Below are 26,454 nucleotides of genomic sequence, written 5' to 3'. Positions count from 1 at the left end.
GACTGCTTTTATCACGTTTCCAAAATAAAAACGAAGTACTTGGAAACAAATGGTTGAATATAAGTCAAAAACGGACAGTATATCATTTGTAATTTCATAGTGAATATATATAGTATTTTGCATTCTTAGCTCATGAAAGAATAAGTATGCATCATATTATTTTTTTTCAGAGCTCGTGTCATGTGGAAAGCAAATATCATCGATAGGTTGCGCTCCCTCTATTTCCATCGGTAATTTTTCAAAAAGATTGTTAAGAAGAGTTAAAGCTGTCTCATGTCGCCTCTCAGTTTAAATCAGAATTTACAAACTTTTACTCTTGAAATACCGGTTTCATTTTGTTATACTGTACCGTTTTCCTAAATATGACTATGTGCAAACATAAAATTAATACGAGATCATTATTTTGTTAAATACAAATATAAACGTTATGTGCAATGACTTGGAGATTTTGTCCTTTTTCAGATGAAATAAATCCTTGTACAGAACTGAAGATGTGTAAACAAATCATAATGCTGGCGTCAACAATGTTTCTTGTGAGTAATTCGTAGTTTTCATTTACCTGGTAAGCATATAGGGACAAACCCTAGTTTTGGAAAGCCGAAATTTCACAATCGATGTAAAATATATTTACAAAAGAGAGAAAAATAACCATTATATCTTTCTTCATTCACAAATATTATAGCAAAATTCCTTTTTTATATTATCATTATCATAATCATTATCATGGATATTGATAAACATTAATTTGTCCATGTCCCACGAGAGTAACCTGACACAGTTAGTGATTGTCTCAAGTTATATATTAATGTTTTTATTCATGGTTATTTGTGGTGACGGTAGTCTTTTTGTTGAAGTCAGAGCGGGGGAAACAAGAACGACATGAATATCCCGGCTTTCATATTTGACGATGATATCGGGGTTTACTTTAATTCTACCATTGGGATCCCTCGGTATAATATTTCTCGTGTAACAAACTATCTATTCAGGAAATCATGATAAATGACACAAGCTCTTGAATAGTGTATCATATTGGAGATATATATATTCTATATATAGGCGCCACTGAAACGCTGCTAGAAGGAAATGCAACGTTCACAATGGGGAAAGTCGCAACCAATTACTTTGAAAAAAGGTACCGTTATTGTCCCTGAAATTCCCCTTTTATATCTAAAAATTTTATAAAGGAGTCAATTAATTCTTTTTTATTAGATAACATTCATCGATTGGTGCATACATTGTGAGAAAAGGGCCATAAATAACGTGAATCGCGCATATAAAATTTGGTATTTCACTGTTATGAAAACATGGCACATATTTGAATGATTTATACAACAAAAATTAAGTCACTCCAGTAAATTTGTATATTCAATAACAAAATTTCCGTTACAATGCACATACTATTTGCAGGAAAAATGCACTACAAATAAATATAACATGACGTAGGACAGGATTCCCAGAAATATCAGAAATAGCGATTTGAAGCGTAATGATTTCATTTTGTTTTTCTTGCAATTTTTAAATACAAGTTTTACATTTCCCAATCAGTTTGACTGACTGTAATCGAATATATATATATATATATATCTGTACACATAGGATAGGAATCTTAGAAATATCAGAAATACCAATTTTGATTTTGATTTTTTTGCAATTTTTAGATACAATTTTTACATTTTACCATTTTTTGTCTGACTCCGATTGAATATATATTGAGAAATATGAAAGTTAAATAAAATATATTTTTTTCGATATTTAGACACATTTCGAAAGTCATGCCGAAAGGTTGCAAATTTATACGGGACTATATACAACTGTCATACAAGTAGGAAGTAAAAACTAGCTATAAAACCAGGTTTAACCCACCCTTTTCTTAGAAAATATGTGTGCAATAAATTAGGAATATGACAGTTGTTTTCTAGTCGCTGAGTTGGCTAAATATAGTCAAGCATTGAATTGTCATGTCTATTGGCCTGCCCCCTTTTGTAATTTGCGTTTGAGTTTGTTATTTTTGTTTATATATGTTTTACGTACATACCATAGTCTCAGGCAAGACCATATGAGCCTGAGATACTGAAAACACACTTGTCCCTTATTGAACTCACGCCTTTTGACTACTAGATATCATTTGGTTATTTTATGTGGTTGGATTGTGGAATCATTCTGTATGTTTGTTGATATCCATATTTGTTTTTATTCATACGCTTATGTGCCTTTTTACATTTGATTGCTCTTCTTAAGTCTCGCTGTTTCCCGATTAGCTGTAAACAAAACAAACATTGTTCCTTATCTATAGCTTAATGATTATTGTTTTATTACAGTTGTTGGTCAAGTCAGAGATCAAAGTTAAATGTCCTTCAGGAAAACATTGGAACTTGAGGGCAAAGTCATTTTGTTCATCTGTAGAGCAATATACCTGCTTGTTGGATTATGTAAACAACGTTGATAAAGAAAGCTGCAATGGACCAAAAACTGAACCACCTGGTTAGTAATGATTCCCCTGTTTACAATTAAAAAAAAACAATACAAAATTCATAACATTTTGGTCAATTAAGGTTTGAACCAAACTAAACAACATCTATGTACGTTTGGGCAATACATTTTATGGACAGATAATAGATATAACTAAAGGTACAAATTGTGCCAGTTAGAATGGAAACGTTATATCCCTCATGAAAAGAGAGTGCCACAATATCTGAACGTTTATAAACCTTGCAACAACTATTTGTGATGTCGGTAGATGGCCTGTCGCAAGTAAAAAATGCTGTCCATGTCCAATATACTCTCATTTTTTCAGTGGCGGTTCTTATTTCCCGATTTTTATTCCGGGCAATCCCTATTACAGTACCAACTTTTTGTATTTATTGTCAATTTATTCTCGTCTTAAACATGCATGAAATATTCGCCACTTGACATTTGAACATTGGTAAACTGCAGTCGCCTTATTGTATCCAATTATAGAATATAAAGCTTTTCTTACCTCAAAATTTTAAAACTAGGAATGAAAGAATGAATAAAGAACGCTGATTTTCATTTTGAATCGATAATTTAATGAGAGAAGCGTTAAATAAATTGAATAACATAACCGAGGCGAGGGTTATTCGGCAGATTGTTAAGCCTCGCCTCGGTTGAAAATGTTTACTTGTGGTATCATTTTATTGTACTTTCTGTCATGTGTTTTATATTGTTTTCTACATTGGCCAAATTTCTATAATATGCAGTACCATATGTACTTCATTCACTTTATCTCATTGATATTTTTTTTCAAAAACCTGCAATATTATGTTTCTGCACAATATTTTCTATATTCATCTTTCCACAATTGGGCTTACCTTTCCGGAGCACTCCCAGTTTTCGGTGGGGTTCGTGTTGTTCAATCTTTAGTTTCTAATGTTAAGTTTTGTATACTAATGTCTGCCTTTTGGTCTTTTCGTTTTTTTGCCATGGCGTTGTCAGTTTTGTATTCGACTTATGAGTTTGAATGTCTCTTTGGTATCTCTCGCTTTTTTTTTTAAAAGCTTTTAGCAACGAGCGGCTTAAATTCTTGTTACACAATACAAGCATGCATAATGTACAATGTTCTTATTTCAAACAAAAACAACCAGCCAAAATGTAATATACAACATTTTATCTTTGTTCATCTCACTCAGTATTCATGTACGATACACATTATTGGAATGTACTACACTATGCGTGCTTTCTATGGATCTGCAAAGTAGTTCTTCAACAACAAAAAACTAAAATAGTTTTTATAAAAAATAATACGGTTTAGGGCATTTCCCTGTACTTGAGATGCATCAATAAAAACTTCGAACATGTGTTATTTGTGATATATTAAATTTTTTGTCAGGCATTTTGTATATTTTGCATATTATTGATTGACAATAAAATTCAAAAACGTATGTTAATACTGAGAAGTTTAGAAGTGTATGCAAATGTTATTTTTGCGATCATTGTAGGCGAACTATGTTTGGTTTTCATACAGTCAAGTATTTTCTGAAAAATGTAATGTTAATAAGTTCGAAATGTTTTGAAAATAATTTGATAAATGTTTTTTAACATTGTACATGTTGTATAAAACAACTTTTTTTATTTATTCAGGAGACAAAACAGTGGTAAACAGCGGAAATTTTGACACCGAATCATGCTTAATGGAAAGATTCCAACCCTTTTCTTTTTTTACATCTCAAGGCAATAATTGTATTTACAAGAAAACAATGTGTATTGAAGAAGGACAACTGATTTATAGCAATGGAACGAGTGTATACGACAGAAAATGCAGATGCGATTATACAAATAATTTTAGTTTTGTGTCGAAAAAAAGAGTTGACATGTGTTCTTGTGATCCAACAAACGAAGACTGTTCATGTTTCATCAAACTGTGCAGCGTAGGACAGATTTTGACACCTGGTAAGAATGCATGTGCAGTATATGTATTATGTTGGGTCAGTTATTAAGGATGATTATTCTAACTATGCGGTCATAATGTCTTTATTATAATTTATACGTCTAAATATTTGACAACTTTGTGTCAGACATCCTCTATCGACTTACCTGACTTTAACAAGCTAATATAAAAAAGAACAAAAATGCAATGTCCTCCTCTCCTTAGGATGGGAACCTACGATACTTTATGTGATAGTGTGATAATCCCGATTGTCATTTGTAATGGGCCCTTGGTCACTCTTCCAACTAAGCTTTATTAATGTAAAACTTCAGTTAGTCTCCTCGATTACATTACAGTTAACATAGATAATATACCGTTCAGATCTTTTGTTTCTGAATTACTACGGCTCTTCCATATAAGGCGTTTTAATATCACACGTAAATTAATTGTATTTCATAAAGTTTGACATGTAAAAAACATTATCTCTTTAAAACAAACTTCTCAGGGATACTTGCACACCGCGCAAAAATTCCAAAAGAAAAATCGTAAAATTTGAAAATTTGTACTGCTCATGGGGCTTATATGCATCATTTTTTGTGGCGTTCTGTCTTCTTTATGGACGAAAAACAGTATATTGAATTATATTTTCTATCAAAAACATTCAGATTTTTAGATTTTGATGATATCTAAAGAATGCTTAAATACTAAAAAGATATTTAAGATTAAATATTTTTCTGATGATTACGATTATCGATCGTGCATATCCCATCCAAGTCTTTAAACGTAATCACGTGGTCCATTATCCTCCAGATATATTAATACTTTGAATACTTTACAGACTACCAATGTGTCAAAATTGAGGATTCCTATGGAAAGTTTGTTTGTAAAGATATTGAAATTCAATCGTAAGTAAACTTGTAATGAATGCTTATAATATGGCGCGTTCTTATCAAGTAAACATATAAGTGCACACTTGGAATAAATCATATCCTACCATGTAAATAAGTTATCATTGGGATTTTAAAGCTTATTACATATAATATGCGTACAATTTTCTTTAAAAAGTGCTCTATATATATATATTAGAAGATGTGGTATGAGTGCCAATGAGACAACTCTCCATCCAAGTCAAAATGTATAAAAGTAAACCATTATAGGTCACAGTACGGTCTTCAACACGGAGCCTTGGCTCACACCGAACAGTAAGCTATAAAGGGCCCCAAAAAATAACTAGTGTAAAACCATTCAAACGGGAAAACCAACGGTCTAATCTATATAAAAAACGAGAAACGAGAAACACTTATGAACCACATCAACAAACGACAACTACTAAACATCAGATTCCTGACTTAGGACAGGTGCAAACAAATGCAGCGGGTTTAAACGTTTTAATGGTACCAAACCTTCACCCTTTTTCCTGAAACAATAGTGTAACATCACAACATAGAAAGACACACTATAAAATATCAACTGAAATAGCTTAACTCAATCAAAGGACATATAAACACCATTGAACATACACTGAACAAATAAATTTGACCTATGACACAATGTAAATACAAAATAAATAAACTAAGGGAAGAATAATAAAAGTAACATGTTATATCGGTAAGAAATGTTAAACAATTAAAGAAAAACAATATGCTCGAACAAAAATACCATCCATTTGCAATAACTTTAAACACAGGTAAATGAAAATAATTTTGTTGTTAGGTATACCTGTACAGTACCAATAGAGAAAGGAAATATTTTTACAAAATAAATAAACTAAGGGAAGAATAATAAAAGTAACATGTTATATCGGTAAGAAATGTTAAACAATTAAAGAAAAACAATATGTTCGAACAAAAATATCATCCATTTGCAATAACTTTAAACACAGGTAAATGAAAATAATTTTGTTGTCAGGTATACGTGTACAGTACCAATAGAGAAAGGAAATATTATTACAAAATAAATAATTTTGATGTTCATAGTGCGAAGTGAAAATTTATAGTTATACCAAACACTTATAAAAGCTGGTATATAGACCAGATATAACCCTGAATAACATTAAATAACAAAAAAGCTATACAATTAGTATCAACAGGTCAAATAAACAAGAAAGTACGATTTGAGAGTACTCGCAGTTACTGACAGCTAGTTAAAAGCCAAAACAATTAATACTAAAAAATCATGCATCAGAGACTAAAATCAACTAAAACACATCCCAGGGATTTAGTATTTTAACGTCATGGACAGTCAAAGAAGACATGACTAGTGCAATGCCAAAAATAAATGTATCGACAGACAGTAGGATAGTTAGGAGTTTAACCTCTTTATAGATCTAAACGAACGTGGGTGTGTGTTTATACATCCCACTTGAAAAAAATACAAATTTAGTTATGTTTTAATTTGCTGATGACAAAATCGATATTAGTGCCAATGTAAACTATATTCAAAGATCTAATTACAACATTGGTAAGATAACCTTTACTAAAAAGCCTGTTTAAAGGTTCGATGAGTTTACACGGATCACATAGTGATTTCCGCGCTTTAAGTACAATATTACCGTAAAATTTAGGATGTGAAATACCGTTTTTAATCAGTTTTCTACAAGTACAGCCAAATTTACTAATCAAATCTTTGTATCTATGAAGAACTTAGCAAAAGTTTTACGTAATTTATGGTAACGAAATCCTTGATTTAATAATTTACCAGTGATCCATTGATTACGTTCGTTAAAATCTATGACATCACTACACACACGGGCATAACGAACCAGTTGGGATATATATACACCGTATGATGGAGCCAAAGGAACATCGCCGTTTAAAAAAGGAAAATTAACAATAGGGAATGAAAAATCGTCTCTTTTGTCGTAAATTTTCGTAGTGAGTTTTCCTTTAGAGATTGAAATGTCCAAATCCAGAAAAGGACAACTACTGCTGTTTATGTTAGATTTAGTTAAAGTAAGTTCTATTGGGTAAATTTCGGTAGTATATTTATTGAACTCTGGATTATTTAACGAAAAAATATCATCTAGATAACGGAAGGTATTGTTGAATGTATCAACCAAATGTAACAATGACGTGTCTTTACTGAGTTTGGTCATAAACTGAGATTCATAGCAATACAGGAATAAATCTGCTATTAAAGGGGCGCAGTTAGCGCCCATAGGAATACCTACTACCTGTCGATACATTCTATCGCCGAAACGTACATATATGTTGTCCAGGAGAAAATTTAAAGCTTCAGTCATATCTTCACATTTCCAGTAAGTGTATCTAGCATACTTTCCTTTTTCGTTACAGAAAAAGGCTTTAAACGAGTTAGAGCAAATAAATTTGTAATGAGATTTTTCAAAAGACCATTTAATCAAATATGAAAACTTTTTCTTGATAAGATTGTGTGGAAGTGTAGTATAGAGAGTAGAAAAATCATAACTGTCAACAGAATTAAAAGGACCATCAAAAGCATGTATTTTATCTAAAACCTCTAAAGAATTTTTAACACTCCAAAAATAATTAATACCATTTTTTTCATAAGCTTTATTACAAAAGTTAATAACAAGTTCTTTGATAGTAGTAAGGGAGGTAGTTAGAAGCACTGATAGATTAGTAGTAGAACACTTACTAGATGCGGAGATGAAACGGAATTTAATTGGTTTTTTTGTGCAATTTAGGTAACCAGTACATAGTAGGGACTTTCAAATGTTCGGAAAAGGCCTTAAGCTGGGTAGTGGCAGTGATATGCTTGTTTACAATTTGACTCTCTGTGGAGCGTACGGACCTGAATGTAGATGAATTTGTAATTTCGTTTTGGAGAACTTCCGTGTAGTATATGCGTCACACCACCACTACATTATTTGCAGCTTTGTCTGCCGGTACGAAAACAAACCGCTTTGCGAGTACTTGGAGTTTATTTTTTATTCTGGAAATGGGAATATCATGGACCCTATTACTAATTTCAGAATTGTTTTCAAAATGAGATATACGAATATTAACAGTATTCATAATTTTATTCAAATAACTGTCTAGAGATTTTTTATCAGATTTTTCACGTTTACACCAATTTTTACAGTAGACAGACAGAGCGTCTTTAATGATCTGACGACACTGTTTCCAATCTATTTTAGATGGATGACGATATTTCGGTCCTTTCTTAAGAAAAGTTATGACCTCACGGTCTTCGACGATGTTGAGGTCTCCTGTAAGGACATGACCATAGGGAACATATCTAAAACTAGATGTTTCACAATCTCAAGTGGAAGGAACATTATTTTCTATATTGACGTCTGATGTAACTGACGTATAATTAAAAATCAAACTTCTGCTGGTTTTTTTTATAAGAATACGAAATAATAGGTGGTTCTATATTATCAAAATATGGAGGTATTTGGCTTTGGATGGTAGAGTCATTGAATATACTAGATAAGTTAATAAAATCAATACCTCTATTTATATATTTTAATTTAAGAAAATGTCGTTTATGATTTTCAGGTTTATCGATACTAGGAAATAGCCTATGATGACAAAAGGCTGTAATAATACGGGTGTATTCATACATTGGGCTAAAAAAAGAAATTGTATCACACTCCAGAAAAATAGCATATAATTTACTTATTGGTATCTGACCCAGTTTGCATAATACTTGATGTCTGCCATTATTTTTTATTATAGATAACAGATCAGCAAGTGTATAATTTATACGATGTTTAATACGTTGATTACGGTTTTTGCGTTTGCCATGAGACCTTTTATTTCTAAGTCGTTTATCGACAATATTAATGACATCGATTGAAGTTTTAGTTATGTTCCCCTGTCCTAATATTTTGTCATTAAGACCATATTTATGGTGTTAAAATATGCAGCTTGCAAAATGAGTACTTATTTAACTGAAAGAATTAAAGCAAATTGATTGTATCTTGAAATAGAATATGAGTAAAAATTAATATCTTTATTATACTTTGTCTAGTTATTTTAAAAAAAATATATATAGTTATATGTGTTGCCAAAATAGCTTGCGTTGAAGCTGCAGGTTGTGCAAAATTCTGGTACTTTACACGGAAAATGAATTGTTATGTTCTTTAATTGAAAACTTATCGACATTCATTGTAATTTAAGAATCTATTATGAGTTAATAGCTCTTTTAGAATTCTTTAAAAAAAATCAAAATAAACTGTACTTGTTGCCATCAAACAGGGTCACAGTCAAATAAAATATTACATTTCTGAGTGGCCAAATGCTACGAACATTAAGTATTCATCCATTTTGTCTGGCCATTACATCATGCAAACGTGTTAAAGCTAAAGTTGAAACTACCTTAGATAAAGTTGACCGTAGACGTATTAAGCTGTTTTGTTGGTGTTTGCACTTTTGAGCGTTATTTGTTTGTTTGTTCCGAAAGTAAAACAGAGACAGGAGATACTAAAAGGATATTCAGACTCGTAAGACGAAAACAAACGGACAACACCATGGTAAAAAACGAAAAAAACGACCGAAAGACAAACAACAGCCTACAACACACAACATAGAAAACTAAAACTGAGCAACATGAACCCAATGAAAAAGTGATCTTATGTGATTAAGACGTGATGTGCACACTGAAATTCTATTTAAAGAATCTAGTTAGAAATATTGGCATTCAACTTAACCCCATTAATCATGGCCTTATTTGTTATTTAGAAGAACGAATAAATTGTTGAACACAAACACATAAAACAGTGCTCATTTTTTTATTACTACATGTCCTAGAACAGAATAAAATTTTAAAAATCTTCATTACGGTGTTTATCTGTTACTGTTATCTGTAAATACACTTCACGACTCTTCCTGTAAAATTATGTTCTTGGTAAGATAGTGAAATACATTGACATCAAAAACAATGATAAAAGTCTCGAATAAGGACTGTTTTTATTCATTTCAACATTATTTATCTGTACAACATCGTCAGAGAGAAGGTCATAATCATCCATCATAATTAGTTATCCTTTAAAGCTTGTAAAATTTGAATTTTTATCCAAATTGGGCTTAAATCCTCTATAAGATTCATTGACCCTTGACTCTTTGAATCTCGGGTCCAGTTAACCCCTAACTAATAGATACATAAACAGCCAATTAATCACACGGCCATGCCAAAGTAAATCGTAAGATATTTCAGAGTCAACACATCTTTCAACAAAAATAACTGTGAATTACTGTTATTTGTTGTAATTTAGAACACCAACTACTTGATCGATTCTTTTTATTCAATGAAATTGTATATTTTGTGTCGATAATCACAAAGAATGCGTCTTGATTGAATACATAAGACAAGACGCAATGTGTCAACATATACAACAGTTTAATCTTAACTTAATTCAGTCTGGTTATCCCGTAAACATATAATACAAACTACTTGTTTAACCCCAATACGTACATCGATTGATTAAAACATAATAAAATATGTATTGCTATCTAGGAATAAGCACGTAATGTCCTATATGCTGGGAAATTCTAATGTGGAATTTCACACACAGTCTGGCTTTTTCTCAACTGCTTAATCCTTTGAAACTGTAACGACGGATATATTTTTTTTCAGGAAAAAATATGGTTTCTTTATTAGTTGAATTAGTTCCACGAGTACTTAGAGATCGATATGTATTCTGTCTTTTTGTTATTTGGCTTTTTGTGCTTTCTGTTGATCAAATGTGTCAAGCCCATCCCAACTAGTTTTTACAGTGTGATCATATTTTGTACTGTTACATCACTGTCCGTAGGGCAGGATTGTGCGCCGACAAATATATTTAACCCCGCAAATTTCTGTATTTCCATCTCCAAAGCCAGGATCATGCAACCCAGTAGACCACATTAATAACTGTTTGCCATAGTTGTCTTAATTTTTGTTTTATACGATTACCTGTTATCGTTCACATCTTTGTACCTTTTTGTCTCATTGGCAATCATAACATTTTCCCTGATTTTGATATTAATTTGTGAGAATATAACTTAAGGCTACAAGTCAGAAAAGGTGGTAGTAGAAAAGGAAAAAAAGACTACGTTTGTCATAAATTGTGGTAAGAAGTTATCCTGAAATAGCAAAATATCTCAAATCGAAATGGATATTGATTTCATTTTCTTACAAACAATATAATTAGTGGATATATTTTTATTTGTACAAGAATTTTTAAAATCACTGCTTGATTTGGACCGTACTACAGACAGAAAACTCGATTTATAGTGGGATATCTGTCAGCTGTTGGACTCAGATAGTGTCAAATTACTAAGAGTTTAATGTCTGTGTTCCTTTTGTTCACTCAATTGTGTCAATAGATATAAGAAGATGTGGTATGAGTGCCAATGAGACAACCCTCCATCCAAGTCGAAATTTATAAAAGTAAACCATTATAGGTCAAAGTACGGTCTTCAACACGGAGCCTTGGCTCACACCGAACAGCAAGCTATAAAGGGCCCCAAAAATTACTAGTGTAAAACCATTAAAACGGGAAAACCAACGGTCTAATCTATATAAAAAAAGAGAAACGAGAAACACTTATGAACCACATCAACAAACGACAACTACTGAACATCAGATTCCTGACTTAGGACAGGTGCAAACAATTGCAGCGGGTTTAAACGTTTTAATGGTACCAAACCTTCACCCTTTTTCTGAAACAATAGTGTAACATCCCAACATAGAAAGTCACACTATAAAATATCAAGAGAAATGGCTTAACTCAATCAAAGGACATATTAACACCAGTGAACATACACTGAACAAATAAATTTGACCTTTGATACAATGTAAATATGAAATAAATAAATTAAGGGAAGAATAATAAAAGTAACATGTTATACCGCTATGAAATGTTAAACAATTTAAGAAAAACAATATGCTCGAACAAAAATATCAGCCATTTGCAATTTCTTTCAACACAGGTAAATGAAAGTAACTTTGTTGTTAGGTATACGTGTACAGTTCAAATTGAGAATTGAAATAATTTTACAAAATAAATAATTTTGATGTTCATAGAACGAAGTGAAAATTTATAGTAATACCAAACACTTATCAAAGCTGGTATATAGACCAGATATAACCCTGAATAACATTAAATAACAAAAAAGCATTACAATTAGTATCAACAGGTCAAATAAACAAGAAAGTACGATTTGAGAGTACTCGCAGCTACTGACAGCTAGTTAAAAGCCAAACACAATTAATAATAAAAAATCATGCATCAGAGACTAAAATCAACTAAAACACATCCCAGGGATTTAGTATTTTAACGTCATGTATAACGGAACTATACACAACTGTCACACAAATTGGGCGTTTAACTAGAATTGAACCAAGTTTAGTCCACCATATTCTTCAGAAAATATATGTACCAAATCAGGACAGTTGATTTCTATTCGTTCTGTTGGTTGATATAGTTTAACATTTAATTTTGTCAGGTTTTATAGGCTTCACCCTTTTTGAATTTACTTTGGAGTTCGATATTTGTGTAAATGCTTTTTTTTTGGTAAATGTCAATTTGACTTGTCTATATAATTTTGAACACATCTCTTTCAAGAAAGACATAATGTGACAATAATTCAGATATTGCAGTCAAAACTGTGTAAACATAAATCACAGACATACAACATAGCTGACTAAAAAATCGAATGATTGTACCCATAAATCTGACAAATACGCCAGCAAAAAAGATTTTGTAGTTGATAGTTCATACATAAATGTCCACATTTGAGAATATCACCCTTAGTCTTTTTTTCTATGTTTTTTTATCACTCCAGACAAAAGGGAATATTTTTGATTAAGAATAAGAATTTAAGCCCGTTGTCTTTTGCTGAAGATGGTATTGTGACCTTTAAGTATCATGTTTGCCCCGTAGAACGGAGGTTGTAATTTGTTATTCAGTTGCTTTCTTATTGACATGTTCACAATATCTTGTTTTATTTATATCCGAACATTTCTTTGATATTCTAATTATCTAGTGTACTATTGAAAATATTTCTTCTGCACCATGATGCTCACTGTCATCAAGTGAAAGTCTTGTTTTGTCAAAACTCAAAAAGAGCATTATGATATAAAATCGACAAATATAAATTTACAAGACACTGTTTTTTATCTAAATTTTGCCTGCCGATCAATTCAATTATCGGTTTTGATATATGACTTTTTTCTGATTTATATTGATTAGAAACATAAAATTTTAAGTCCTCAATTTCTATGATACTAAACACTTAAGCGAAAGTGGTAGTTGATTGGCTCTATAATGAACAGAAAATGATGCATGAATGAAGTCAATTAAACAGCAACTCCATAAAAGCTAAAAGCCATTCATGTATATAGATCCTTAGATATTGATATCATATTGGACAGTCAATTTATCGTTTTGTATTTTGTTAAAATAAACTTCATTTCTTTTTGTAAATTGGTGGCTCCGCTTATTTTACGCCTTACTCAATAGTCGTGACAACCTGATTTCAGAAATATGTGGGACTTGGCATATTTCACACAAATTTTGGAATAATTAGATATGAGAAACGCCTTACTACAGAAGATATTTATCAAAATTAATATTTCAAAAGGCACATTGTGGCAAAACATCATTTTCGATAAGGGCCTTTGTATACAAAATCTCAAAATGAGTTTTTTGGGGTAGTTTTTTTCATGTTTTTTCTGCATGAAGTTGGCAGATGTTAAGCAAATATAAATGACACAACTAAAAAATATAAACCTTTTTTGAAGAAAAATAAAACTAATATAAGAATCAGAAGAAGTGGTATAATTACCGATGAGACAACTCTCCAGCAGAGACAAAATGAAGTCGAAATTATCGCCTGGTAGGTTTCGTATGACTTTGACTTCATTGTCATGACTAATTTGGCAATGTAAAGTCTTTTTTGGTTTTGTCAGTTTATCAGATACTATAAGCAATTATTCGATTATTATGGTGTATGGAATGATTGGAAGGTGTACATATCTGGCTTTGTTCATCTGACCTTGAGCTCATTTTCATGGATGATTATAAATCTTTAGTGTATTTAATACTTGTAGTACCACATTCATATAACAGACTTTCAATCATGATAAGTAAAGCAGGCGAGACATTTCAGCATGCACAAACTCTAATCTCATATAATAAAAGAAAACTTCAACTGACGAGATTAATAACTTTAGACGGTTACTTTAACATGTAGTGGAGTTGATTTGGGAAATATTTGTATTTTCTCTGTCCCTTTTTAAGTTCTAGTTAACATTAATGTTGATATTAATTCGATTCACAGGATGTTAATTATGAATTATGAATGTGATGATAAAGGTATTATTCATATATTATTACAATAGTGATTAAGTTGACGTTAAAGTATTAATTTAAAACAATATTCTCCTGAATATAAAAAAAAAAAAACGTTATTGATCGTTTTCTTACAGAAGTCAAACAAAAGCTGAAAAACGTAATAGAACTATAAGAACAAATGCAAATCAATTGGACGTACAGAATGGAAAGAGCATTGGTACATACAAAATGACTTGCTTTAATCGCTTCATCTGTAATGCTTCATTTTTATTCCTTCAGAAGATTTTCGTATATACATTAAACTATCTTAGTCATTTGTGGAAGCATTCATTAGCATAATTTTATAACAATTCAAATATCTTTCATGTTAGAGGAACTTCTGTTTCTGCATTTTTTCGGCAACAGTTCTAAAATGAAATTGCATTTAATATGACACTTTAAAAGGATAATTTACTTTCTCATTTTAACAAATAGCTGATATTTAGTGAAACTAGCACACACAATAAAGGATTTATATAAAAATCATTAGTTTTGTATCGGTAAATGCATTGTCTGTTCTGTATAATTCAAGATAAGGACATATAATGATTACATGGAAGCTTTCATTAAAATAGCCGCATGTTATATACTACTAAACCTACTACAAAAACTTTAGCTGGCTTCATATACCTATTCACCTGAACCTTTCCCATCTTACAGTTAAAATATATTTTTATTAGTGTTTTATTTTTGTTTGGTTTACCATTTTCCGAAATTATCTTACTCATAAATATCTAACCTCCCGAAATAACTACTGGTTGTCATAATAGGTGTAATACCACCATTGATTTTCCCCTATTAGTCTTTGTTAAATTTGCACTTTTCAAAAAATTGTGCAGAATTTATCTCTGTTTCAAATAAAGAAATACTTGGCATGAGTCAAGTTTTATCCTGTCCAGTACTATAGAAAAAATTTCACATAACATTTCATTGCATATTAGAAAATAACCATCACTGGAAGTTAACCAATCAAATTTTCCCCTTTTATTAACCCGTGTACAAGCTTTAGTAACCATGTAACCTCAAGTTTCAAAAATATTCTATAGAAACCCCAAATAAAAAAATAATGGTGCTTTTAAATACCCAAGATATATGTTTATGACCCAGAAATGTTTTACTGCAATGAAATGTAGGATTAATTACCTACAACTGACAAATCAAGGGAATATTTTTTTTCGACCTATTTTCGAATGCAACCGGATGTGACGTACTATGATTTGGTGGTATTACACCTAATATACGAATGAATCAAATAATTTCATTTTCTTATACACTAAATACGTGCCAAATTGTCCATATTTTATACACATCTCAATGGAACTTTACGATACTAGTGTGAATTTTTTAATTCAATCTTACCAAGTGAAGGAAGTGTCAACGTTCCCAGAGGGGTCACGTCAGTGTACATGTCAAGTTCTCAAGAATGATTTAATATTTAGTTATACAACTTTGTTTATTCAAATGCTTGTTTATAAGTTTGAACACATAAAACATAATTTACATTTCACTGACTTTAGTTGTTTTAACATCATAGTTGATCTTCTGCAAGTTTAACATTCGAATTCAGTTCACAGATACTTACACGCTTACAATTATATTGCATGTAAAAAAGGGGACGTTATACAGGAGTTAAACCAAACAAAATCAGACAAAGAAAAACTAACAACATGTTGACAAATAATAAAAGACAAACAAAAGCTAACAAAAGCTAACAAAACCTTTAAACAGACTTATTAAGAAGGGATATAGTTACGATACTGTTGTCAGGTCATTAGAGATTGCATATTTTGGCTTTAATATTGATTCACTTATAGGGTCTTTGCATCGGAATTAAACACATTTATTCTAAAACCAGTTGTTGGTATCACACGGGTTATGTTCTTCTCATATATTTTATGACGGTAGAATACTAAACCCCTAACAGAAGGGATTGTGCCTGATATTCATATGATGAAGACATAATCTTTCAATCAGTTTAATTGAGGTCTGGAGCTGGCATGTCAGTAACTGCTAGTAGTCTGTTGTTATTTATGTATTATTATCATTTTGTTTATTTTCTTTTGTTTCCTATTCTGACATCGGACTCAGACTTCTCTTATACTGCGTTTTACTGTGCGTACTGTTGTGCGTTTGTTTTTTTCTACATTGGCTAGAGGTATAGGGGGAGGGTTGAGATCTCAAAAAACATGTTTAACCCAGCCGCATTTTTGCGCCTGTCCCAAGTCAGGAGCCTCCGGCATTTGTTAGTCTTGTATCATTTTTAATTTTAGTTTCCTGTGTATAATTTGGAGTTTAGTATGACGTCCATTATCACTGAAATAGTATACATATTTGTTTAGGTGCCAGCTGAAGGACGCCTCCGGGTGCGGAGTTTCTCGCTGCATTAAAGACCCATTGGTGGCCTTCGGCTGTTGTCTGCTCTATGGTCGGGTTGTTGTCTCTTTGACACATTCCCCATTTCCATTCTCAATTTTAAACATTAAAACATATCACATTGAACTAAAGATGAAGAAACGGGGGATGAACTCAGTTGGTTAAGAACTGTAAGCAGTTCCTGCTTCATTTCTGAGGATAAATTGGTGTCATTCAGATTTGCATCTCATGTTTCATTGATTTGTATTAGGTTGTACGTTCAAGTTCAGTTCTTACAAGCTATGCATTGTACAACCCGAACACCCTCAAAACCAGTGTCATTATTTCCCATATTGCATTCTCTCACTTAGTTTGGTTAAAATGTTACATCTTCGTTTAAATTTTCATTCATTATATAACAGCAACAATGCGTTGGGGTACTTGGAAGTATTCAATGGTTGCTGTCAGCTTTTTTAAGATGTAGTTATTCTCAACTACTATTTTATACATTTACATTGTAGCTTAATTTTCGTGCCATTTTATTTTATTAACAGGTTTAAAAAATAATTGGAGAAACATAGAACATACTGTAAAAGTTCAAAGCTGATGTTTTAAATACTTCGCAAAACTCTGTTACTCAGTTGAATTAATTATATATTTGAAATGTTAACATTTATTATTTCTCTGATATTTTTATTAATAGAAGTATTGATTGTTTGCTCAGCAGGAATTATCGTTATTGGTAAGTAGGTATTCGAATGGTCAAATTTCAACTTCAATACAAAGAAGTAGGTACTCCCTGTGGTCAAATTGGATCTAATAGAGTTTTTTGTCCAAAATTCCCTCAATATTCAGAATTAAAACGTGCAATATTTCAACTTTACATGCATCTGTTAACCTGCCGTTTAAGGTTAACATATCTTTGTATGGGTTGAATTGCCAATGTCCCTTGATGGCGGTGAACATTTCATTAGTTATTCTTTGAAAAATTTATTCTTACATCAGGATTGTTCTTGTTGCTACACTAAAGAAACCGTAAGAAATTTACATCTCTGTGTTCTTTTTGTAAGAATTTTGTTTTTCTATATTTTAAAATAATGTGACTAAATTATATTTTTTTAATGTAATAGAAACATATATTGTTATCCTTGTAACAAATAAATTGTCATTAATAAAAAAAATCAGAATTACATTGTTACAGAATTCAAGAGGCTATAACTATAAGGAGATGTGGTATGATGCTAGAGACCAAATGAAATCGAAGTTAACAACTATAGGTCACCGTATTGCCTCAACAATAAGCAAAACCCATACAGCATAGGCAGCTATAAAAAAGTCCACGAAATGACAAATGTAATTCAAACAAGAAAACAAGAAAACTAACGGCTTAATTCATGTACAAAACAATGAACGAAAAACAAATACGATAAACAGCCACTAACGACATCCACTGAATAACAGGCTTCGGATATAGACAGGCACATGCAGAATGTGATGGGATTAAACATATGTGCGGGCGCCCAACCCTCCCCTAACCTGGGACAGTGGTGTAACAGCACAACATATGAACAAACTATAAAAATCAGGCAAAAAGAGCTTAACTCATTAGATCGATTCAAAGCAGAATAACAAGTAACAGAAACATCGGACGTGGCAGGGTATTTATACATCCCCACCATAAAAAGACACAAAGTAAAGATCTGAGAGTACTAGCAGCTACTGACAGCTAGTTCAAAGCCAATAACATCTATAAACAAATCATGTATTAAAGACTAAAATATCAATCAGTACACATCCAACATCCAATGGATTTAGTGTAAAGAATTTATTTACAGTTAGAACAAAACATGACCTTGTGCAATGCCAAAATACAGGTATCGACAGATTGAAGAACCGTGAATGTGTAAATATATATATATACAACCATAATATTATTTTGGTTTTAATTTACTGATAACAAAATCAAAATTTATTCCGATAAAACAATATTTGAAAATCTAATTATAGTGTTGAATTGGTAACCTTTAAAAATAAGATTATTTAAAGTATCTACTAGTTTACTCTGATCGTATCTAAATTTCCAGGCTCGATAAACAACATCTCCGTAAAAATTAGGATGTGCTATCCCCTTTGAAATATGTTTAGTACAGGTACAGCCAAACTTACAAATCAAATATTTGTATTTTGTACAAGTACAGCCAAACTTCCAAATTAAGTATTTGTATATATGGAAGAATTAAATAAAAGCTTAAAGTAATTTTTGGTAACGAATTCCCTGACTTAATAATTTAACCGTAATACATAGATAACGTTCATTGAAATCCAAAACTTCACTACAGACACGGACATAGCGAACAAGTAGTGGTATATATACCCCTTGAGATGTTTCCAAAGGAACATCACCATCCTAAAGAGGAAATTTACCATTAGGGAAAGAAAAATCGTCCTTTTTGTTGCACATTTTTTATAAAATTTCCCGTGTAAAATTGAAAATATCTTAATCTATGAAAAACCGGTTTTAACGTTTATACAGTTGTAGTTAATGTATTCAAAGTTCCTTTGAATTAATTTCGGCAGTATGATTAGAAAATTCTTAAATATTTAACGAAGAAATATCATTAAGATAGCGACAAGTGTTGTTGAATTTATCAAATAAATGCAATAAAGACGGGCCTTTACTGAGTTTGGTCATTAACTGTGATTCATAACAATAAAAGAACAAGCGTGCTATTAAAGGGGTGCAATTTGTCCCTATAAGAATACCTACATTCTGTGTATACACTTTATTACCGAAACGCACATAAATGTTGTCAAGGAGAAAATAACATCTAGTTTGTATTAAATACATCATTAGTGTTTAAGGCAATTACTTTGAGTTGTAATAGTTTTTACAGATAAAATTTCTACTACGGCAACCACTTTAACATGTTTAAAAAGAATTGTATCTTTAAAGACATATCACTTTATTGTTCTAGGTATTCTGTGTTTGTTCGTGATCCCACCAATACAGGACACAATAGAAATGGATAACACAGGTATGACATAATGAACCTTTTTCGTATGTATTATATATACTATATTAGAACTATTGTTGTTTTCTTCTAATTTATCATTTTTTGTTATCGGGTCTTCCTCACATAATAGTGGTGAAGAATATTTGTTTCCTTTAGAAACACATGACATTGCTGCCATTTTATCATGCTAAATCATCAACTTTGCGATTATGTTTTTGCATACTATTGTTAATCTTGATTTTGCCATGATTATGTCGTCCGTGATTCATGTCCTTTTTTAACATAATATTATTCACTGAACATAAAATGAAAAATAAGGTATGTTTAACGTATTTGTTAAAAGTTTATTAAGCTAATTTTTGTGTCTTATATTGGATAATGGATATATAACTGCTTACAATCTGAAACTGAATTGTATTTATCTGATGGGAAATGAAAACATTTTGGTACACCTTCCTTTGTTTTCAAATTTTATTGAAATGTCTTAATGTGTGTTCAATTAATTAATTAAAGGAGGTATTAGCCACAGTTAAGACAAAACAAAACTTAAGTATTTTTTATAACACTAATAAAAGCAGAATATTGAAATGATTACTCGCTATCGGCAAAGTGTTTGGTACAATTTGTAAAATTATGTTAAAAAGCTTCCATGATAAATCATTGACACTTATTCGACATCATTTGAGTTTGGATGCATGTAACCTTTGTTTCACCCTTAGTTTGAATAGTTTCAAAATTGAGATTCTGGATATGTGGGTGGCTGACTTATACTGTGTTGCTTAGCTAGACCAAGAGCACTCCTTGCGGACAAAGATAAATGACCAAGAGCTAAACACAGAAATGAGTAAAACAGTAACATATGTTTTACGGTCTTTATCGTCAAAAGCGCATGAAGTAGTCAAATAAAATGAATGAAATTATAATCGACAATATTGATACGATATGAACTGCAAATAATAGAAGCATCTAATTCATGTAATTCATCCAACTTCGTATGCATATAAGTTCGATACGATTAAATGACCTTTCCAAATAACATATTTACTGATATGAAAACTATCTCAGTTCATTAAGTATGTTTAGAAAAATGAGTCATTCAACAAAAGCAAAACAGAAAAAAAAGCAACCTTCTATAAAAAATAATCAATTATTTGACTATTATTTTGGGGGATTGTTTCACATGTTTCAGGTACAACTAATTAAATTTGTTACTTAATTGGGAAAGATAGTTACCCTGACGATAGTCCATACAAAGAGCATAGAAATAGCGATTTAAAACTTCTGATAAATACAATAAAGAAATGTTAACTGACCAGGTGGTCTTGACATGTGTTGTTTACACAACAAGTTGTTAATCCGGAAAATTGACGATTGACTTCATCAAAATTACATGTGTTTTTTTATTTAGAAGGGATGGGTGTTAAAATCGGTCAACACATTGACAATAAAAGACTTGTTATTTTTAAACATAGTTTATTTCCCTAAACAGTATTTAAGTAAGAGATAATACCAATATAATAACTGCAAAAACATATTTTCTCAAAACAAATTCATCTAAATTAACATAAAAAAAGTTTCGTTTGTTCATTTTGCAGAAACTAAATCTTCACAAAAATTTCAACTGAAGATAAAATTAACACATTGACAACTTCCCTCTACTACAGTTGATTCTTGAATCTTTTTCATCTTGAAAAAGAATAATGATAGGCAATTGCTTTGGTAAATAAACAGCAATTACCAATTCTTGTAAATACTTTAGTATTTAATAAATGAAATTAAAACTTTGAGCTACGAAGGTGGAAATGAAATTGACAGCTAATGTCCCGTTAAAATATTTTACTTTTTTATAACAAAATCGACCATTGTTTTCACAATAGTACTTTTTAAGAGGCAAGATGGCCACAAAATAATACACCATTAATCCGTATACTATTTTGTAAAGCATCAAATGATAATACCGCAATACATTTAACATGTATAATAAGCAAACTATCTTTGGGTTCTTTATTATTAATTCCGTAAATTTTTTTTTCATATCTCTTTATGTAACAGTTGTATGAATGAATTTGATATTATTGTAAAGAACTTATTAAAATGACTGCAGGAAAAAATAAATGTAAAAATTGCTTTCGATTTTTTTGTCTTTGCTGAAGATCAAAACACGAAGACAAAAGAATATAAAAGTAAATATAGAATACACAAAGCCAAATTGGAGTCCTACAAGAACAAACCATATGAATTTACAGTATTAAAAGATCTGACTGAAGGTGAGTGAGCTATTAATTATTGCATAAGTTTTTTTCTTATTCTTCTTCATATACCCAGCATATCACCTACTATTTATATCATTATATGTTAATCACCTTATGTATTCATCTTATTTAAAATGAATGTAAAAAAAAATCACCTTCAAAATACATCATATTTTAACTTCACTCTTGGCAAAATATTTAATTTCTCTTCTCAAAATTAAAGTATATTTTGAATTTATAAAAACATACACTTTCGCATTTTAGCATTGGCACAACCCCTTGTAAAGCTAAGGACGTAGCTAATACACATTTAGTAAATGAAATAATTTCAGACCTTAACTCATAAAACCATTACCCAAAATAAACTATAATTACAGTCATACTATGAAATAAAGTTCTTTTTGTATACCTTATTGAATTCGTATAATACAATAAGTTCAAGAAGTAATCAATCTTTGGTCTCGAAGTATTTGATGTGCATTTCATGGACACCAAAATCATATAGGGGACCTAAAAAACCTCAAGAACTCATAACTTAGTGTCCACATTATCAACTTGTTTGGCGGTTATGACCGTAAACATAAATAGCAGACTTATTAGAAAAACAATTGTAAAACTCGAATAAAAATAAACATATCAAATTACAAAAGAACACCTGTCCTAAGTCAGGAGCCTGTTGTTCAGTGGTTGTCGTTTGTTGGTGTGGTTCATAAGTGTTTCTCGTTTCTTCTTTTTTATATAGATTAGACCGTTGGTTTTCCTGTTTGAATTGTTTTACACTAGTCATATTGGGGCCCTTTATAGCTTGCTGTTCGGTGTGAGCCAAGGCTCTGTGTTGAAGGCCGTACTTTGACCTATAATTGTTAACTTTTTATACATTGTGACTTGGATGGAGTGTTAGGGCACTCATACTACATCTTCTTTTTTAAATAGACAATACCCAAGCTGACAAAAAAGGGACGAAAAGATAAAAATAGCCCCAAACTACAAACTATGTCTCGTGAATAACAAGAAACACGGGAGTGCCCTTAACATTTCTGGAAGGGTAATATAAGTTCCGGTATAACAGAAGCAGGTTTTGAAGGTGTGAAATTACTTATTGACGAACACCTTCTTCATATATGTTATTGTGACGATAGAAAATAGTAAAATAGCAAAAAAAGACCGAAACTTCAAGCAAAATTCGAAACGGAAAGTCCTTTATCAAATGGTAAAAACAAAAGCTTAAACACATCAAACGAAAGGAAAACAACTGTAATATTCCTGACTTGGTACAGGCATTTCCTTATGTAGAAAATGGTGGATTAAATCTGGTTTTATAGCTAGCTTAACCTCTCACTTGTATTACAGTTGCATAGAATTTCATTATATTGACAACAATGTGTGAGCAAAACATACAGACATAATATGTAAAATTATCAAAAATTGGGGTACATCAGTCAACATTGTGTAATAATCTCAATCACTATAAAACTAATCACTATTTCAGCAAAGAAAAACAAAATGGCATATAGACTCTCTATAGGCAAAGTACATATTAAGCAAAAATGAAAGACAAGAATACAAAAAATGACAATAGCACAATAACACAATGACGGGATGTGTAAATACCGAGCCACGCCAAAAGTATATTACCAAAAAAGGATTAAACAGTGAAGGTTGAAAATATACAAAGACAAATAAAAAGAGCACTATAACACGTAATTAAGAGGATTAACAAAATCAGTACCTAGAATCTATACTTCAAGACCATCATGTATTATTTGTGAAGTTGATACGAAATATTTACCAACAAGGTCTTGGTATCTTCCGATAAACTTTTTAAGAAAAAGGACGAGATGTCCTTTGACATAACTGGTTCATCAACTTTCTGACCAGACACCGGTGACGAAAAGATTCTTTTTATTATTGTATTTTAGATGGAACGATAGAGATTTATGATTCTCCTGAAAGTACGACATATGTAAGTAGTTTAAATGGTGTTAGTGTCGTTTGTTTTATGAAATGAAACTGCTTGAAGTTTTTTTTAAGAAAAACTACATTTTAATTTGTATGCCAGAATGTTACTGACTAGGATAAACAATATAATAATATTGAATGATTAAATTCAATTTTATATAAAAATTAAGAGATGTGGTATATAATTGCCTTTGCGACAACTTGTCAACTGGCTTACAATGCAGTATGGGTTTGGCTCAAGTTGAAGACCAAACAGTGACCTATAGTTGTTAAATTCTACGTCATGTGGTCTCTGATAATTAGTTGTCTCATTGACAATCATACTTCATCTTATTTATTTTCCTTTAAAATCTCCTTTGACTAGAAAATTACCCTGTGTTTACCCCCTTTTGTCATTTGAGTTTGTTTATGGTCTTTTCTATAGTTTCACTGTATTGAAAAAACAAGACCTGTTTGCATCTAAAAAGATATCCCTGGTTATCAAGATGATTTCTTAACTAATTAAATCCTTGTTTAGATAATACTATTTCATCTGATTCTGCTGCAATGTTAAGATACTTTAAACCTAAACACAAAATTTAGAACGAAAAAAGGTCGTTATGGCTAATCTTAGTGGAGCTGGAAAAGGAAAGTTCTCCCATTTCGTGTCACCAAGAGTTATTATGCAGGAATGCATAATACTTATGCATTATTTTATTTTTATGGTACTAGTTTTTGTCGATTAAGGAAACATTGTATTTCGTGAATAATTGATTTCTTAATGTGGCCAAAATCTGAATACAAGCCTTAAGATTATTTGTACTTTGTTTAACATTCAAAATAGTGTTAAACCTCCACCAGCTTCCCACGACATCCTCAAAAATTAGAATCCAACGAATAACTATGAATCCAAAGTAAACACCAACCAATAATAATACATCAACCAATAATAATAACTTGTGAGAGACACATAAAGAATGATGCGGGATTGTACAAAGTTATAATTACAGTCCTCCTAACCTGTGAAGGTGTAACAACACAACATAAGAACAAACTGTAAAAGATTTAAATGATAACATCGATTCTAAGCTGACAACAATAATATATAAATATTAAGATTGGAAACAAACTATCGTCCTATCAACAGCATAACAAAACAATTTTAACGTTAAATGTCGATTTCAGTTGAGAGTTCATGACATATTTTCTTATGTAAAATTACTCATTGTTCTTCAGTCGTTTAAGGTAGGAAAATGATGGAAATAAATTACACATTCTAAACACCATAACAAGATATAAGACTAAATTGCACTTTCGTTGATCTGATTTTTTTAATTGATTTTATATTAACTGTATGTGTTAATATATAAAGTTTGGGTGTGAAGTAACGAAACACCGACCTAAATCATACTAAAGAAAAGGTATGTTGAAAAAAAGTAAAATTGAAACAATTGTTGAGCGTAGAGGTCAAAGATTTCTGCCCATTTATTTTAAAATTATTGCACTACTATGAGATTGCCCTTAAAAATATGCAGTAAAGCAGATAAAGTAAATAAAATTATCTTAAACAATGCCTATTTGGCCTTTTAGGCACGTGACATTACCCTTTTTGAAAATACGGGTATAGATAAATAAACAAACAACCGAACGAACACAGATAAAGGTAGATTTGCAATGCAAATTGATAGTACTAGTACATTGTGTAATTAGTTTTTGACTATTTTGTTCGAAAAAAATGTATGCCGACATCACATTTCAAATATGTAGTAAAATTGATGTCTGAAGTATGTTAAGGCAGATACATTTTAAAGAGTAAGCTGTACGTTTTTTAACTGATTCAATTTGTTTACAAAAATTGGAAGATAAGCCAATGAAATCTCTGACTTGTTTAAGAACCGTTGATACTAGAAAAAGGAACTACAGAAATAACATAGGCTGTCGTAACATTAATGGCTTAATTTCTATTCATCTCATTACGATTTTCCTGTTCTAAACAAAATTTTAATGCTATTGAAGTATCTTAAATATATTTTTTTCACAGACTGCGCACACTGAAGAGGAAAAAGCAATACAAAAACTTTTTGAGGAATATAAGAGTGATTACATTATCCGTAGAAGGGAAGTAGAGCAATAAAACACAACTGTTATTGACGAATTGAAGAAATGGACAGGGGAAACGTTTCGGTATTTTAAAGCATTGATAGGGTACAA

At 31.1% G+C, this 26,454-nt stretch overlaps 1 protein-coding gene across 1 annotated transcript; it reads left to right on the top strand.

Moving 5' to 3' along the window:
• The first annotated feature begins 434 nt into the window (after positions 1-434).
• Positions 435-26,454, top strand: LOC127712866 (uncharacterized). Its single transcript, XM_052219471.1, has 10 exons — positions 435-533; positions 2,319-2,481; positions 4,099-4,407; positions 5,223-5,289; positions 14,783-14,865; positions 17,743-17,781; positions 20,015-20,074; positions 22,207-22,320; positions 24,225-24,268; positions 26,285-26,454. Exons 1-10 carry the CDS (start codon positions 435-437, stop codon positions 26,375-26,377), a joined length of 1,071 nt encoding a protein of 356 aa, XP_052075431.1. The 3' UTR covers positions 26,378-26,454.

The sequence above is a fragment of the Mytilus californianus genome, unplaced genomic scaffold (assembly GCF_021869535.1).
Source record: "Mytilus californianus isolate M0D057914Y unplaced genomic scaffold, xbMytCali1.0.p SCAF_8, whole genome shotgun sequence".
Classification (NCBI taxonomy): domain Eukaryota; kingdom Metazoa; phylum Mollusca; class Bivalvia; order Mytilida; family Mytilidae; genus Mytilus; species Mytilus californianus.
This window is presented reverse-complemented; position numbering and strand designations above follow the sequence as displayed.